Here is a 19,887-nt window from a genome sequence, read left to right on the forward strand (position 1 = left end):
GCAAAAGGAAACAGTTATTCAGAAACATAAGTAAAACCTACTGTAGAAATTGATCTTTTTCTAGATGTTACAAAACAGAAATAAATGAGATTTCAGAGTAATTCAGAAAACATATATCAATATGTGGCTTTGATTAAAGCAGCTCATCTGTTTACACAAAATGTTTCCTTCCTTTGCAGGTTGTGGTGTCCAGTGCTCAGGTTTAGCTCCACTGATGCTATTAATTTTCTACGATCTCATCAAATTACCTCTTTTCATATACAAACCCAGATATTGGGTCTTGCTGGGTTATTTGGCAGAGAGTGTTGCAACCTGGTTTAATCCTGTTGCCAACAGATACAGACGATAGAAATGATCGGGAGTGGAAAGCCTGGTTAATTTTCTTACCTTCGGAAATCAGGGCATACTAAGGTCATTTGTGAGACCCTGACGTCACTCTGTGATCAACAATCCACACAGACCAAGAAACCAAACTTGGATTCTCTCTGATTTCTGAGATCGAGTACCATATCAAGTAATTCAGTTACTCACAAAGAGGAGGTAACACTTTTTTGATGCACACTTTATTTTCCTTACAAATAGTTATGTAACTAGCCAGTAACATCTGTTTTTACAAACAGCTGACATAGCATTACTGGCCATTTTGTACTGTTAAGACTGTGTGATTTGCATTTTTCATGATCATTTCCATGACTGGCATAAAACATTACAGAGACTTAATAGGTACAACGGACTTGCATCTGAGAAATCCTTCTTTATTCCCATAATACTAGCTTAAAAAAATATGTAAATTCTTTTCTATTTTCTTGCACATCAAACATTTCTCATTTTTAATGCAAAATCAAGAATGTTTCTCCTTCCCACAAAACTAAAACGACTGTTAGAAACAGAATTGATTTTTATCTGTGATTTGATATATTTGCAACTTGAGCCCACATTGAGATATTTTCCCTGTGCTTGCATGCTTAAGTTAGAAATGGAGTTACAAATGCATTTGTGGACAAAAGGGCACAAATCTTTCCCTTTCAATACTTATTCATGATGTACATAGGAATTGCATTCTCTGTAAGAGAGGCATGACAAGGTGACATGTCCTTTGTTAGCACCAGATGATTTCTGCTTGTTCGCTGTTGGCAGCACTGTGCGGATTGTGTAAGTGGACCTCTTGATTCCCTTCCCCCTCCTTTCCAGAAAAGTTGTGCAAATCTGTCTGATAACTTTCATCCTTGGTGAGAAGAAATATACAGAAGCAGACTGGAGTACAAATTACGTGGGATACATTGAAAAAAACACAAAAACTATACAACTCACAAGAGAATACTTTTGTGTATCCATTTTTCTCAGTCAACTGCCGAAAGATCATTACACCAAAATGTGCACACTTCACTAATCTGTAAAATCTGATATATAAATCACATAACTATGTGAGGTTTTTTGTAATATTTAATCCATGCGTGCAACTTAATAGTGCAAAACAATGATTCCTGGCTAACCACTCCCCAAACCTCCATCAATTTGCTGGATTTTATGCCATGGAAGCAATGACAATGAATCCTGCTTTGCAACTTTTTTTCACCTCCCAGGGCATGATATGATTTTCTGCATTGATTTCAATCAGTCCTACATGTTAAAGATTTACTTCAAGATTTGCTAGATGTCTGCAGCAATAAAATATGGCATCTTGTAGAGGTTTTGTGAAATCATCACTTTGTTGACAATGGAATGTCACCAGGGTGAAGGAGGGTCTGCCTTATGTGCATATGCTGTATTGCATCACACAGTGAATTTCTAGTGCCAACCAAATAAAAGTCATGTATTTACAGAGATTTTTTTCTCTGACCAGACATCTCAAAACAGTTTACAACTAACAATGTACTTTTCAAATGTGGTTATTGTTTTAACGAAGGAAATGCAACAGAAAATTTGTCCACAACTCCCACAACAGTAATAGGATAATAAACAGAAAATATTTTGTTTTTTTAAATAATAATTGAAAGACAAATGTTGGTGAGGACACCAGGGATAATTCCACTTTTTTCTGTGAAATAATGTAATAGGATCTTTTGCACCCACCTGAGTAAGTAGACGGGCTTGGATTTAAAGCCTCATCTGAAAAATGGCACCTTTGACAGTCAGCATTCCCTCAGTACTACACTCAAGCGAGGAACTTGGACACAGAACCTTGTGACTCTGAGACAAAGGTGCTACCAACTGAGCCAGAACTGATGTGAATCACTGCCTCCCCTTATGGAAAAACATAAAAATGGGGACTCTTCAGGATATGATGCATTCCCATTACTGTTCAAAATCCACTACATGCAATTAAATTCTGCTCTCATCTCAGAAAGAATGTTTCAGCCAGCGGTGGCTTCTTTCGTCACAATCAAATTCTTCTGTAAAAACATGCAAGTATAAGAATAGCAGCAGGCCATTCAGCCCGTGGAGTTTTCCAATCATTAGTTTAGGTTATGGTTGATCTATACCTCAGTCCCATTTACCCCTAATCTTTCATCCCCTTTAATAACCTCAGTCTAGAAAACCTTAATTCACCCAGCATACACTGCCTTTGTGAAGAGTTTCAGTTTTCCAAACCTCCTCCTTCTTAATGGCTTTGCTCTGTAGCTTAAGAACACCCTTTTGCTCTGGACGTTGCCTCAGGAAGCAACAGTTTCTTTCAAGCCATTTCATCAAATAGCCATATCACTTTAAATACCTTGATTAAAGCACTCATTAACTTCCTAAGCTCAATATAATACAACTCAAGTTTATCCAAACATGGAATATAAAGAATTGGAACCTATATCCATTCTTGTGACTCTGTGCTGTAGCCCTTCTAAAGCCACAGTCTTTTTCTTGAGATGATCCATAGCCACTTGCATTTGCTTCATGGCAATTAACCATAAATCAGAAATCTTGGAACAAATATCTATTTCTCACATCTTAATTAGGGAACAATGCATGAGGTAAGTAAAGGAAAGATGCATAAGCTAATCAAAAGGATTTAGCTCTCTCTACTTGATCTGCAAAATATCAACAAACTCACATCACTTTCTACGTCCAAAGATTAATATGCAAAAAACATTATATTATAGAAACATATCATGACACTTTTAAGGTAGCAAATGTTTGTGGATCCATCTAAATCGAGGCATACTTGAAATGGATCACAATTAATAATCATGATTTGGAGATGCTGGTGTTGGACTGGTGAAGGACCGAGCGGTGCTCCGAAAGCTAGTGTGCTTCCAGTTAAACCTGTTAGACTATAACCTGGTGTTGTGTGATTTTTAAATTAATAATTAAGCTTTATTATTAAAGATTTTCATTTAGAATCCTAAAGGATTTCTATAAGTTCTGAAATAAAACTTTATAAACTGCTAATATTAACTGACAGTATCTGACAAACATCTAAGCCTACCAACATTTTTACTTTGCATCATTATCTTGGTCTACAGATCAGCAAATGTCATTGTGCTTGGTTTTAAGTGGAAATGAGGCCTGAGATCAGATAAGTATCTGTTAATCTGTGTTACTCCATTCTGTTTACAATGTCATTGCCTACTGTTCCAACATCCCTTGGGACAATTGTAAATATATAAAAAGAATCTACAGGAAGCTGCTCACATAGAACTACACAAGTGGACCTCACTAGCATGTAGGGGTTACTACTAGGTCTTGAACAGAGGATTTTTTTTTAATCGCCTCAGGAGAAACAATGTCCCATAATGATGTACAGAACTATTACTGCACTAATGAAGAATCATACATAATTCAGCACCTTTCACTTGGCACCACTGTGATATACTCATTAGCACAGACACACAGTGGAAGTCAGATGGTGTCCATGCAATTGCAGGCATTATTTGCCGTGCAGCTGCTTTCATGACATTGCCAGTATATAAAAACATGACGCCAGTTTGTTTTATTTAGTGCTAAACCTTCTAGTTTGTAAAAACAAGCCTGACACCAACCTGACATGAGCAAGTGAAAATAATTAGCTCTCATTTTCTCAGCCTCCTATTTCCTCCTCCCTGCTGCGTTCTCTTCCCACTAAACCACCACATGTCATTGGAAATAGGAGGCAATTAGTGGGCTCATTTCAGCCCCACAACTGCAGCAAAAAGAAAGTATTTATGATGGCACAATGAACAGCTGAAAGATTAAATAACATTTGCCTTTTGAAAAGAAAATGACTTCTGACTAAATGGGGCATTTTTGATTATATTCAACCAGCCTCAGCGCAGCAGTTTTAAATGGGGCCTGCCTATGTGATATAGGATCCTTAAAGGACACAAAATGAGTCATTTACAGCTAAAAGCATGAAAATAAAATGCAACTTAAGGAAGCAATTTGGTGTTTCACTATATACTGGAGTATACAAATAAACAGAAAATTGTGATTTTAAAATTTAAACTAGCATTTACAAAGCTATTGAAAAAATATTGTAACTGCTAGGATTTCAAATCTAAAGTCAAGATTCCTCACAAGCATAGCAACAAGGACAGCATACCACCATTAACTTTTAATGCTGCTTTCTGTTGTATTAGAAACAACAATGTGAGCTTAACAGAAGGAGGCAGAAAATAGGATTATTTATTGAAAACACACCTCATAGTTTTAGAATCAAACAGTGCTTATTATGTCAGAAAATCAAACATGAATAATCAACTCTGTAGAATATAAAGTATTGACCTTAAAAAGTTATGAAAGATCAGCTGTTAAGCAAATCAAAAATCTTCACAATAACTGACTGTCTTAAAATCTGTGATACGTTTTCTCTGACAGTGAATGAGGATTTCAAGCGCAGTTTGAATTTTCAGGAGTTCCAAGGAGTTGACGAAACAAGATATATCTCAAAACATTCACAAATTAAACAATATCATTCAAATAAGCCATAAGAACTGAAGGTCTGAAAAAAAGCTGAATGATATGTTTTGCAGATGGGTTTGGAATACTTTTGTAAAGGTAGCTGTACACTGTGTTAGACTTATAATAGATTTCAATCATTGAGTACAATAATGTGCAAAAAATGTTTAATTGCCCAGTGCTAACTAGCTTCATTTGAATATGCATAATGCATACAATACCAGTAAAAGAATATTTATAAATCAATATTTATAAAATTGAGGATATATTTTAAAGTTTGAGTTCTATATTACAACCACAGCTCCTTTGAATCCTATTAAGTAGAATAAAAGAGACCTAAAGCACAAGGTAACAAATCTCCTGCATGTTATCTTTGTGAAACATGAAACACATCCTACACCATATGTGAAACATCCACCACACCTCTACCAAACCACAGACCATAAACCCTTCACTAAACCACAAAGTGCATGATAGCCTTTTCCAAAACACAAACAATTTCCTCCAAACCACAGAATTAACAATTACTGTTGAACAATAGAATTAACAACCTCCACCAAACCACGGAAATAACAGCATACTTCACCAACCATGTTTACTGAAATGAAGATCATAAATTATCCTCAAAAAAACTGTACAAGTTATCAATACCACGCAACTATAGAACTTACAACTTCTTCTACCATACTGAACACAGAGCATGCTTCATCACACTGTAGACCAACAACTTAAAATACCAACTGTAACACTATTGAGACTGCTCCTTATCCTGACTTTTAAATATGAGGTCAGATTTTCTGCTTGGAAGTGGGAATTTGGGAAGGGGCAAGTGCTGATTCAGAATGCTGGGAATACATCAATGATGCACTGCTTGGCTTTTGATAGTGATGGGGAAGCAGGAAGTTGCATTGTTGACAAGTTGCTAATTAATTTTGTATTTGATTGATAACTTGTGTTTCTGATCTTCTTGGTTTTCATTGGGTACAATTATTTGATTAGAATTTACATAATTAAAAATGTGCTACATAATCCGATTGGTTTATTCTGTTGTTTACTCTTCATCTGAGCCTTGTCTCACTCATCTTAATTTAAGCCAATTGGTATCATTTCTCCCTTTAGCCTCAACCCAACCAAATCTTGTGGTAGAGTTCCACATTCTAACATTCCTCTGAGTAAAGTGCCTTTTCCTAAATTCTTTGTGATTCACTTACATTTATGATCCCTAATTTAGATATTACCGAAAGCAAAAATATTTTCTCTGCATCCACTCTATGAATCGTCCTCATGATCTTTAAGATCTTTACCAGCTTACCCCCTTAACCTCTCTTTTCTAGACATAAAGACTTAAATGCCTAGTTACTCAGCAACAACAGATTAGTCTACTTCCTCTCAGTTCTAGAATCATCCTAGTAATGTTTTTACATCATCTCCAATGTTCCTATATTCCTTCTATAAAGTCGAGGTAAATAGTGTTTGCAATACTCCACGTCTGGGTTAACCAAAGCTAAATTCAAATTTAATCAAACTTCCTAGAAGTTATACCTTTACACTGTTGGAAATGAACCCTGATCCTTTGCTTCTTTTATCGTCTAACTAATCTGCACCACTGCAGTGAATTAGTGAATTGTGCATCTGTACCCTGTTTTCTTTCCCTATTTATACAGTCATGTTAAAATGAATATGTGACCTCTGTGTTCGTCTTACTAAAACATACTACCTTCCACTTATCCATACTGTTGTTCATTTGCCAATTACATGTCTGTCTCCAAGCTTATTAACATCTTTCTATATTTTGTTGCACACTTCTGCATTAACACCACCCAATTTTGAAATTACACCTCCGATTCTTGAGCCCAAATTGCTCACTTCATTGCATCTTTTAAAGGTCTGAATACCTGTCTTTAATGCCTAAACTATGATTTCTATTTGTAACCAGGTTGCTATTAGATTCATGTTTTGCCTCTAGCAGGGTATTTTACCTGATGTGGCAACGCCTATAATATCCTTTGTAAATTAAGAAATTGGATGTGGATGTCATGGTCATACAGTCATAGAGGAACACAGCACAGAAAAAAAGGCCTTTTGGCCCATTGAGTCTCTGCTAGTCAAAATATAACCACCTAACTATTCCAAACCCATTTTTCAGCATTTGTCCCATAGCCTTGTATACCTTGGCATCGCAAGTGTACAGCTAAATGCTTCTTAAATGTTATGTCAGTTTCTGCCTCTAACACCCTCACAGTCAGTGAGTTCCAGATTGCCATGTCTAGATGAAAAATGTTTTTACATCCCCTCTAAACCTCTTTAAATCTATGCCCCTGGTAATTGATCCTTCCACAAAGGGGAAAACTTATTTCCCCATCTACCTTATCTACGCCCTTATAATTTTATGCATCTCCATCAGGTCCCTCCTCAGTCTTCTCTGCTCCAAAGAAAACAACCCAAGTTTATCCAATCTCTCCTCATTACTAAAACTCTCCAGGCCAGGTAACATCCTGGTAAATCTCCTTTTTTCCCCGCTCTACTTTAATCACATCCCTCCTATAATGTGGATTCTAGAATTTAAAACAATACTCTAGCTGTGGCCTAACCAACATCAGGGCAGCACGGTGGCACAGTTGTTAGCAATGCTGCCTCACAGCGCCAGAGACCCAGGTTCAATTCCCGCCTCAGGTGACTGACTGTGTGGAGTTTGCACATTCTCCCGTGTCTGCATGGGTTTCCTCCGGGTGCTCCGGTTTCCTCCCGCAGGCCAGGTGAATTGGCCATGCTAAATTGCCCGTAGAGTTAGGTGAAGGAGTAAATGTAGGGGTATGGGTGGGTTGCATGTTGGTGTAGACTGGTTGGGCCGAAGGACCTGTTTCCACACTGTAAGTAATCTAATCTTAAAACATTTGATACAGTTCCAGCATAACCTCCCTGCTCTTCAACTCTCTGCCTCAGCTAATAATCGCAAATATCCCATATACCTTATTATTGCATGAGGGAGGTATTCAGGAAACCAACAGTCGTTTATTACAACTAGCTATTGTATACACCAACCCTTTTATTAACTGGCACCAATGGGACCAGGATTCCAGATAATCAATGGGTACACACAACCATAATAAACTTTGACCATGCAAAGCTTCGAGATATCGACATTCCTGAAAAAATCTCTGTAAAAATATCAATGCATCTCCTAAAATCAATGTAAAACCATACAAGGTTAATTCAGGGAGGTGTATACATCACTGTTATAGTGTATTCAGATATAAATTTTATTGTCACTTCTCCTCAAGAATAGAAGTACAGGACTACAGTGAAAACTTTTCAATGGTGCTATATATGGCACCATATTACGTACAAGTATAATTTACAACATAAGTACAAAGATAATGTTGATCTTGCTTTTTGTGCACCTTCTTTACAGATGTAACTTTGTATTCCTCACTCTGTTCTATCACCTGATGATCTTTGTAAGGTATGATCTACCTGCATTGCATGCACAACTAAATTTTTCACTGTACCTAAATACATGTGACAATAATAAATCAAATCAAAATATCGATGTAGATCATGGTATTTGAAATGTATAACTTTTGCAGGTTTATTAAGAGCTCCTGTTAATAAGGTGCCAGTTAAAACAAAGCTTTCTATACATACTTACATTCACAGGCACTTAAGTCTCAGATAGGTTTAAGCTATGAGGTTATGGAGAGCAGAATGCTTCAAGTAGCATGTATTACTTCAAGTGATACAAGGTAAGATGGAAACCTTTATACCTTCAGGTCACACACAGTGATGATAATACAAGCATCTCTCTTAAACACATTCTGACAGGTTGGGTGCAATCCTCCCAAACCCAAGTGATGAGAGCTTTTGCAAGAAATTGGATAAACTTAGAAGAGCTGTCAAGTGAAGCCATTTACAATACTGAGACTAAAATGTTGCCTTTTTAACCAAGTCCAGGATGTCAAAATGAAATACTTGCTAGTGAGCAGTGTGAGACCTATTAACAGGGATTAATGTGCTTCATTATCCTTACTGCCACCTTCTGTCACCTCTTTGATATGCCGGTTCCCATTTTCTCACCCTCTGGAAAGAAACTAAATGCCGAGAATTCCCAAATTAAAGTCTTAATGGGTACTTGGTGACCTCAGCTTGCCACTTGCTTCTCCAAACTTTCATCTTGGACACGGTCACCAACATCTCAGGGCACACCCCAGGGCAGCAGACGCGTGCACCTTACATGCTCACTGTATCATCAGGGCCCATTTCCAATCCACTTCAAATGTGCTTTTGCACTTTAATGCAAAAGCAATTTAACTTAGCTTTAACTTAGTTCCACTGTAATGCTGCTGCAAGGACAGTTTGCATGTAGGGACAAGCACAGCAGGTCAGGCAGCATCCGAGGAACAGGAAAATCGCGTTTCGGGCAGGAGCCCTTCATCAGGAATTGTGAAGCGCTCCGGCCTGAAACGTCGATCTTCCTGCTCCTCGGATGCTGCCTGACCTGCTGTGCTTTTCCAGCACCACTCTAATCTTGACTCTGATCTCCAGCATCTACAGTCCTCACTTTCGCCTATACAGGGACAAGCACCCAGTTTACGGTGAGCTTCTTAGGATTGCTTGCTTGTTCCTTTAACACCCACTCACTTTGCACCTACCTAGATACTCACAGGACCCTGCCTTCCATTGATGTTTTGCCCTTTGCACACCCTCACCCCCCCCCCAACACAAAAAAGTTTAAAGGCCCACAGTACTTCTCACTTGCCTTGCTGTTCAGTGCAGACAAAAAGCCAGGCAGATTGGCATGGATGTCAGCAAAGGGACAGACAGTTTGATGTAACACACTGTCCTAACTCAATGTCATACCTAGAGCATGCATCAGCAGCCTACACAGCAAACACACTGCTTCAACCAAATAGTCATGTCTCAGTGTCAAAGGGGAGTAGCCTTCAATCAAGTCCGGGGGGTTACTGTCAGTTAGGATATCCTGGTACAGTCATTCAAGAGCTTTGTCTAGTATCAGTCCGGGGGCATGGAAACAGTCAGTCAGCCACTCAGGCTGGTCATGATAAGGATCCTCTCCTCACGAGGGGAACCATCTGTGTTGATTTCTTCTGCACTGCTGTATGCTGGTTTCTACTGAAATGAGGCAAAGCGAGGGATTGAGTAAGATGAAAACTGTTGGTACTTGTGCAAATAGTGGCAAGGTGGTGTCCCAAGTGACTGAGTTGGAGGCACAGAGGTCATGAAAGGTTAGTTGTCTGGGATGGGGTTAGATGGCTGAGAGTAAGTGAGGAAAGATGTTGCATGCACTAGCGAGAGTGTGAGAAAATGAGCCTTTATCAGAGGTGGGTGCAGTGACAGTGATACAGTGAGTGTGAGGTGGCTGAGAGAAGACAGTGGCACTTACACAGTGGTGTGGAGCTCATTGACGTTCCTGCAGCATTCCTCCAGATGGTTATGAACACACTGAAGCAGATTGTAAACCCATACTAAGTTAGGGTCTGGCATCATGGTCTCCTCTGCCAGTCCTGGGATGGTCTTCTTCTGCACTACCCCGTCCACAAGGACATCTAGCACCCCATTGCAAAGTGGCACATCAAATTCCTTTTATCTGCCATGCCAAATTTCACAAAATGGGGAGGGCATCTCTGGGTTGCTATCACTTGACTGGATGCAAAATGACCTTTTAAAGATGGCATCATGGCCAATAATCCTGCGATGTCCCAACAGTGGCAAATACTTATGCCTACGGTGAAGAAGAGCATCTGACTAGCACTGAATGAGATGGGCATCATTGGGATGTGTTACCTAGTTAATGAAGTGAATTTGGAACAATGGCAGATGGAGTTCAATCTGGACAAGTGTGAGGTGATGCATTTTGGAAGGTCAAGTACAGGTGGAAATTATACAGTGAATGGCAGAACCCTTAGAGTATGGTAAGCAGAGGGATCTGGGTGTGCAGATCCACAGATCACAGAAGGTGGAAGCAAAGGTAAATAAGTTAGTAAAAAAGGCTTATGACATGCTTGCCTGCATTGGATGGGGCATTGAGTATAAGGATAGACAAGTTATGATGCCGATTTATAGAACTTTAGTTAAGCCACACTTGGAATATTGCAAACAGTTCTGATGGATGCTTTGGGAGAGGGTACAGAAACGGTTTACCAGAATATTGCCTGATATGGGGGATTTTAGCTATGAAGAAAGATTGGATAGACTGCGTTTATTTTTACTGGAATGCAGGAGGTTGAGGGGCAACCTTATAGAAGTTTATAAGATTGTGAATGGTATGGAGAGGGTTGAAAGTATGAGGGTTTTTCCCAGGGAAAGGTCTATCATTTGTGTGTGTGGGTTCAAGGTGTGAGGGGGGAAGTTTAAAAGAGATGTGCACGGCAAGCTTTTCACACAAAGGGTGGTGAGTGCCTAGAATGCATTGCCAGAGGAGATAGTGGGAGCAGGTACAATGGCAGCATTCAAGAAGCTGGATGAATACATGAATAGGAAGGGAATAGAGGAATACTGATCCTGTATGTGAAAACAGTTTTAGTGTGGGAGAGCAAAATGCAGTGATGCAGGCTTGGAAGGCCAAAGGGCATGTTCCTGTGCTGCATTGTTCTTTGTTCTTAGTTTCTCAGGGTGTTACCATTTGTCATCTATTCCCTTGCCTTGTTTGTGCTGCCCAAATGCATCACCTCATATTTATTCACACTGAATTCCATTTGCTACTGATTAGCCCACCTACATTCTCCTATAATCTAAGGCTATACTCCCTTATTTACCACCCAATTTTTATATCATTGGCAAATTTATTGATCAACCCTCCTACATTCAAGTCTAAATCATTTATATAAATCACAAGCAGCAAGGGCTCCAATACTGATCCAATACAGTGGGACCCCACTGGGCACAGATCTTTAGTCAGTACAACACCACTCAACCATCACCCTCTGAGTTCTGCCACATACTTTTGCATCTACTTTGCCAAGTTTCATTGGATCTGGGCTCTTACCCTTGCTATGAGACTTTCATGTGGAACCTTATCAAAAGCCTTGCTGAAATCCAAAGAGCCTATATCAAAAGCATTGACCTCATCTACTCAGATTTAGCCCTCTGTGCCTCTTAAAAATACGCTGGCTGTAGAATATAACGTAACACTGTCCAATTCTGCTACTTGTCCCATTACTCCAAATAATCTGACCTTAATATTGAGTCTACTCTGCTGTACTGTACTCTAATGGGAGTCATTTTGAAATCTAAATGTGTTAGGTCAACTGCATTAACTTAATCTACGATTTTTGTTACCTTTCAGAGAAGGATGAACAAACCGATCTCCCTTTATTAAAATCCATTCTAACTACTATGATTTTCTTTTTGTTTCTCAATGTTAATCTATTGCATTTCTAAGTAAAAATCCCATTATACTTCCTCCCCACCAATTTTAAACGAATTGGTCTATAGTTCCTTTGTTCGATCCCCTTTTTTAAGTACAAAAACGTCAGCAGTCTTCTCCTGTCAGTCTTTTCCACTACTAATTAATTTTTCTATTTATAATAGTTTTTCTGATATCCCTTGCCTGGTTTTAAGATCGACAAGTGCAATCCATCTAGACTGGTAATCTTGTCCTTAATCATTTTAACTGATCAATTATTTAGCCTTAACCACTTTGCTATATTAAATATCTTGATATCGTTTTGATTTCTCCTTCTAATGTCATGACTGCCATGTTGGTCTCTGGTAAACACCAGTAACTATTGAATATTTCTGTCATTTCAGAGTAATTATCATGAAATCATCAACTGTAACCCTTCGCACTGTTGTGTCTACTTTGACTTTTCATTTGTTACTTATGTGTCGGCAGAATAGCTTAGTATTACTTTTTAAGCTCCTTGTTAAGTTAGTTTATAGATTCACTTGGCCTTTCTAATTGAATTTTTGACTTATTTGTAATCATTTTGAAGTCCTTTTTGCGAACCTTTCCTTTATTATGACAAAAGCTGTACTTGTTCGGTACCTTTTCCGTCATACATTGACAGCATATTATGGCTGGTTTGTTTTTGTTTATGAGTGAAATATATTTCTCCTGCATTCTCCTGATTATTTCCAATGTTTCCCATTACTGTTCTATTTCTCTCTTCATCAGAAATCTACCTGTTCATTTTCACTGTTTTTTAAGTTTAATCTTACCTTGTCATTTTACTTCTGATCGCCACCATTCAGGGAGTTTTCACTGTGCTTTACAATAGGCCCTGCTGTTAGAATGGTTATTTCTTTTGAATTTTAACTAATACACAGTCATAAACTCATTACAGTACAGAAGAAGGGTATTTGGCCCATTATGCTTTTGCCAGCACTTTGTAGACCAATCCAGTTAATCCCATTCCCCTATTCAATCTCTGTGGCTCAGCAAGTTTATTTCCCCCAAATATCCATTCAATTTCTTTTTGAAGGCATTTATTGTGTGCACTTCCACCTCTCTCATGGTAGTGAGCTCCAGTTCACTGCCACTTGCTTTGTAAAAAATGTTCTTCCTCACATCCCTCTTGCATCTCCAGTCACCGGGAGATGGCCGTAGAGTGGCAGAACAGTGTACGGGCTCCTGCCTGGAGCTCGTCTACTCTGTCCGCTTTTACCTTGTTTCCTTCTTCCTCTGCTTTCTTTTCTTACTTTAACCTTATTTACCTTCTGTAGAAGCTTTGACAGCTCCAAGGTGTCCAGCACATCTGATGGAATGTTCTCCTCATTAGCAGCGGAGAGAAGCGAGAGCAGTGGAGGAGGAGGAAGTCGAGAGAGTGTTCCTGGTGGGGGAAGCAGAGGTGTGTTTGGGCCCAGTGCAGGTGCCCCATGGCAACTGCATTGCTGTGATCGGTCCAGTGCAGACTCATGGTAACAAGCGAAGGGACTCAAGGTTGGCCGATTGCTTCCTGTTGATGTTGGTCTCTGCACAGGGTGGAAGTGCCAGAATCTAGACCAGAGGCTAAGCACTTAAGAAGGACTGTAATGTTGAACTATCACCGTATTTCTTTATTTTTCTACCTTATACCTAAGACTTTGTATCTGGCACCTTCATATCCAAGATGGCTCCAGGAATGATGACTTTTTACACTTTTCACTGTACTCCTGTACTTGAGTACACAAAAAATTAAAATCAAATTCACAACAAAATCTAATTCACAATTCAGTCCAAAACCGTAAATCCGTGTCTCCTATCATCTGCTAATGAGTACAATTTTTTATTGATTATCTTATTTAAACCTGTCATGAATTTTGTACACCTCTATAAAATTCCCTTGATGTCTTATGTTCCAAGCAAAACAAACCAGCTTCTCCAACTTAACTTTGAAGTTACAACCATTCCAAACAGGAACTGTTCTGGTAAATTTCCTCTGCACCCTCTTAAGGATAGCCGAAAGTCAAGAAAGAATTTGAGAAGCATATTTAGTTTATGGTCTGCTTGCACTTGAGACTGATTGCACGGACTGGTTATTAACTGCATAGACAAGTCCAAAGATAGCATCAATACTACTTGGAAATATGTGCTTTCCCAACCCACATTTAAACAGAAAGTATATTTCTCCATTGTAACTCTGATTTTGAGATGCACCATCTTGTTAGATACACTGAAAGACAGTCTCAAACAGCTGCAAGGTGAAGAAGCATATGCACAATGTCAAATATGTGAACAATCTAGGTATCAGTATATTACTGTACGTCACAAATCAAGCTTCTTCTATAAATTACTTGAGGTATTCTCGATTTTTAAAAAAATATAAGTTGAGATTGTCACTAAACTAACTTCTGAAGCAGGTAGGACTTGAACCTGAGCCTTCTGGTCCAGGCAGAGATACACCACCACAGCACCACTAGAACCCAAAACATACTGTTCCTGGCAATCTTCGGTGGTCTTCGATCTAAGTATAAAACACGCCTGAGTCTGCTAACTCTACGCATCAGTTATCAGATGCTGTAGTTAGTGTACGGAACAAAAAGCCTGTTTATCACCCTTTGCCAAGAATGGTGTACTGCGCCTGAAGTTTCAAATGGCACAAAATCACGTGTTCCAACCTCACGCGGCTGCAAGTGTACTTGGTTACCAAAGCAGTGATTGGTTGTTGCAAAAATCCAATATTTGCTTTGAGACTTTTCTTCTGCATTAGGTTTCTTTTCACATGATTTATGCCTTATGGTCCTCATCCATGCCATTCTTAACCTAAGCTGCTAAGTATTTACTGTGAATGTTGAAGGAATAAAAGCAGAGATGACATTCATCCCCCCAAAACAGATACTTCTTTAATTTGGATCTGATGACCAAATTTTCCACTTCTCATATTAGACTGGCTTCCAAGGTGAAAGGTGTAAAACAAACTTACGGCCGGCACGGTGGTACAGTGGTTAGCTCAGCGCCAGAGACCTGGGTTCAATTCCCCCCTCAGGCAACAGTCTGTGTGGAGTTTGCACATTCTCCCCCTGTCTGCATGAGTTTTCTCCGGGTCCTCTGGTTTCCTCCCACAGTCCAAAGATGTGCATGTTAGGTGAATTGGCCATGCTAAATTGCCTGTAGTGTTAGGTGAAGGGGTAAATGGAGGAGAATGGGTCTGGGTGGGTTGCTCTTCGGAGGGTCGGTGTTGGGCCGAAGGACCTGTTTCCACACTGTAAGTAATCTAATCTAATCTATGAATAATTATTCAAATCAACTGATGGTGGGTAAGTGGGGTTTAGTCAATTTGTTGGCTTGCTGGATAGATTTGCTTTAGCAAGCAACAAAAATGCCTCACTAAGGTTAATAGTAAGATCTTTTTATTTGGGGCATCTAGCAACTACTACATCTCTGCTGGGAATAAATTCTCAGCATTTTCTCACACCAATAGTACTTCCTATCTTTCAGGAAATCTGTATTAAGGTTGAAACTCGAGCAAAGGTTCCTAGACCTGACATATTTAAGGGGATGGCCTAGTAGTATTATTGGTGGACTGTTAATCAGGAGACCCAGATAATCTGCTGGGGACCTGGGCTCGAATCCTGCCATGGCAGATGGTGGAATTTGAATTCAATGAAAAGAAAAATCTGGAATTAAGAGTCAGTGATGACCATGAATCCATTGTTGATTGTCAGAAAAAAACATCTGGTTCACTAATCCCCTTTAGGGAAGGAAACTGCCATCCTTTCCTGGTCTGGCCTACATTTGATTCCAGATTCGCAGCAATGTGGATGACTCTTAACTTCCCTCTTGGCAATTAGGGATGGGCCACTAATTCTGGCCTGGACAGTAATGCCCTCATCCCACAAATAAACAAATTATACAGAACGAATAGAGAACAACATAAATTATATTCAGAAGCAATTTACCTGAGATCCTCTGCCTGGTTTTAAATGATAACCGAAAAGCAGATCCAGATTCACTACTTTTTCTCCAAAATCATCCTCCTCAGAATCCTCATCCTTCAAAGAAATTGTTTAATAATTCATATTTGGCTTTTCAAACAAAGTTTTTTAGTTATACAAGAGCAGTAGGTATTGTAGCATTCTAACATACAGCAGCATTAGCAAACAAATCTGCAAAGAATTACAAATTATTGTATAATTTAATAGTTCTGAAAGGGTTAATGCTGAAGACTGAATTAAGCTCCACCCAACCTGATGATGTCAATAAGGATTTGAGTGGGAAAGGCAGAACATTTCTGAATCTTGAAGGAGACAGAATTGCCATCTAAGGTTTCCCAATAGTCTTAGTAACAATGTCTATTTCACTAATATTGCTTGCACCTGGTTACTATCATGGAATAAATTACACATTTTTTCAAGGAAAGAGCTCCTTTTCAATAGATTACCAAATGGTGTTCCTCTAAAACCTTTAGATCATTAAGTCCTGTATACTCACTCAAAATATGATGATATGGCAGCTATTTACCTAAGCACATAGTGACAGTGGTTGGTATTGCATGCTCATTTGACTCACCTGAAGTATTGAAACTATACAGAAACTGAGGCAGAAATTTTGTTTTTGACTTTAATACTGATGACAATGGTGAGAGATTGGGAAATGTTGATGTCCAAAGGGATATGTGTGTCCTTATTTAGAAGTCACTGAAAGCTAACACATATAGTTGGTATCCTACCTCCTACTGCAAGAAGGCTTTAATACAGTATTAAGGAAGTCATGCTGACTTGTATATACCTTTGGTGATTCTGCAGCTGGAATATTGTGTATAGTTGGGGGATGTGTCTTTGCAATTCCCTACCTGAGAGGGTTGTGGGCGCTCAGTCATTGAGCACATTCAAGATAGAGATCAAGAGATTTCAAGATGTTAAAAAGTATCAGGGGATATGAGGATAGTGTAGAAAATGGCATTGACGTAGAAGATTAACCAAGACCTAGAATGATGGAGTGGCGTCAAGGGCTGAATGGTTTATTCCTGCTTCTATTTCCTATGTTCCTCACTTGTGAAATGTGTAACTCAAGATGAAAACCCAATTAAACACCTTACCAGTTAACGTTAATTTTAGTAAAGAAGGGTAAAGTTCTTCAAACTAAGGAACTGCACTGTGCCTGGCCTGTTTGAGTCCTGAGATGGTGTGCCTTATGAGTGAATGATCCCCTCTGAGGACCTGTCAAATTCCCTACACTACCTCTGCTGGAATGCCTGAAGACCCTGCTGGAGATTAAGGTGTAGAATTAATCCAATCAAGGTAAGAATGCCTTGAGTGATCATTATGCAGTCACATTCACTTACTGTTTATAACATGAGTAAGCATTGTGCATCAAGGTGCTGCCTGATATTTAATTTGTCACAAAGTAGCAGGAAGGCCCTATCTCTGATGACCAGTATTGCTGAGTCTACACCGATATCCAGCACCTTCACCACTGCAGTTGTTAGCTGATTAATGGCTGGCCAGCTAATTCTTGTTCTTTACCTCTCAATGTGTTCTATGCCCTTTTTTTCTGCAAGGAGGCAAAGAGGAGGTCTATGAGTGAGAATAATTCCATGTCATGAATAGATGGGCAGCTTTTGTTGATGGTGACTATGAGGGAGAGACATGACTTTGCATGCAGAGTTGAGTGAATGTCTGTGGTGGGATGAATCGATGGAATGTGAGGAATTGCAAAGACAGAGAAGGATGAGTGTCCCTATAAAGTATATTGGTATGAGGAGTGCTGTGCTGGATTAGGCTTGAGAAGACAGAGTTGGGGTTGTTGTGGGAATCTGTGTGAAATTGGCAATGAACTCATCTTTCCTCTTTTGCTTCACCATTAAAATGCTTCATGCACTGAATCCACATGAATCACACCATACTTTTGCTATTGACTTCATGGACACGTCCAATCACATATCTTCATTTCAATTGCAAGTTTCAGCTTCCCATACTAAGGAAAGAGTATCTCTCCAAAGGATGTCTCCCTCTAAGCCCCTATAGTCCTTAACATCATCTCCAGGGAAGTTTTTAAAACAAAAAACAGCCTTTGAGCATATGGAATCCTTTCTGTCAATTCCTTCTGTATTTCTCCTAACTCCAAGATCCATCAAACTTAATATTTGGAGTAATCCTTTAAATACTAGAATTGAGATTCACCTCTCATGGCCAGTCATCATACTAATTGGTCATAAAACCTGGAAATAATATAGCAACACAGTTGCTGGATTCAAGAGCCACTAGCACAGAGCCAGAGAATATCTATGAATGTCATTTCAATTAATTTCCAAAAGGCATTTGAGAAGGTTTCTTATAAATGACTGCTAGCTAATGTTGAAGCTTACGGAATTGAAGGAATTGTCTTGGTTAGAAATCGGCTGAGCAAAAGGAGGCAAGAACATAGGAATGATGTGAAGGTACTTTAATTAGGAGTGATATCCTTTAAGTATCTGTGTTTGGCCTTACTATTCACCTTATATATTAATGACACAGAAGATGGGGCAGCAAGCCACATGTCCAAATTTGTCAATGCCACAAGATAGGCAGCATTGTAAATAGCACTGATGGAAATGGATTTCAACCTAGTAAAATCTGAGGTACTTCACTAATTTACTTCCTAAGTAGATAAGAGTACTTCCTTGTTGGTGAAGAGGTTGAAGTGCAGGTCCAAATATATCTTGGGATCCAAGAACACTTCACTGAAATGTCATGAACAAATTCAGAAAATAATCAAAAAGGACAATGGAATGCTGGCTTTTACACCTGGGTGGGGGTAGAATTGGAAATAGTTGCATAGATTTTGTTAGTCAAAAGTACGAAGGTATATGGAGCAAAAGTGGGTATATAGAGTGGGTTTCAGATTAACCATTACCTCAAGGCATAAATGGCAGAACAACTGAAAGGACTGAATGACTTACTCCTGTTTCTATGTTGATTTGCAACTCTCAGCTACGATGTTTTAAATTGTATCTAAAGTCTTAATATTATTCTTCTGTTTATTTTTCCATTAAATGATTCACTAATACTAATGTTTTGACTTAATGTCCCCATGCTGTGACACCCAAGTGGCATCCCCAACAAGAGAGAATCCAACAGTTTCCTTTCGTCATTGGCAGCATTACTGTCACTGAAATCCCACCATCAATATTCTGGGAGTTATCAACCGAAACTTAAGTGGACATAGAAACCAGAAGGACTCATGGACAAATTCTGAAAGAAGAAGATCGAGTGCACCTATTCACTTCATACAGTATGGACACTCTACATAAGCGTGATAACACTACATAGATAGCAAGGCAATCACCTGATGCTATAAACAGTGCCATTGCTGTCCAAAAATAAGACCTCACATGCACAGACAATGCCCAGAAATCACTCAGAAATGCAATATTTGCAAAACTTCTGGAAAATATGCAGATTGAATACAGGGAGAACTAGCCATTTGGATACAGAACTGGCTCAAAGGTAGAAGACAGGGTGGTGATGGTGGAGGATTGTTTTTCAGACTGGAGGTCTGTGACCAATGGAGTGCCACAAGGATAGGTGCTGGGCCCTCTACTTTTTGTCATTTACATAAATGATTTGGATGTGAGCATAAGAGGTACAGTTACTAAGTTTGCA

At 39.1% G+C, this 19,887-nt stretch overlaps 1 protein-coding gene across 6 annotated transcripts in view; it reads right to left on the reverse strand.

Annotated features, from left to right (window-relative positions):
- Window positions 1–19,887, reverse strand: part of LOC122551555 (mitogen-activated protein kinase kinase kinase 20-like) — a 143,682-nt gene that overhangs the window by 19,893 nt on the left and 103,902 nt on the right. For all 6 annotated transcript variants that reach the window (XM_087989015.1, XM_087989012.1, XM_087989014.1 and 3 more), the window contains one exon: window positions 16,204–16,296. In XM_087989015.1, coding sequence (XP_087845141.1) covers window positions 16,204–16,296 — 93 coding nt within the window. The remainder of the gene's footprint in view (window positions 1–16,203; window positions 16,297–19,887) is intronic.

The sequence above is a fragment of the Chiloscyllium plagiosum genome, unplaced genomic scaffold (assembly GCF_037043375.1).
Source record: "Chiloscyllium plagiosum isolate Xiang-an unplaced genomic scaffold, Cpla_swu_hap1 HiC_scaffold_7, whole genome shotgun sequence".
Taxonomy (NCBI): domain Eukaryota; kingdom Metazoa; phylum Chordata; class Chondrichthyes; order Orectolobiformes; family Hemiscylliidae; genus Chiloscyllium; species Chiloscyllium plagiosum.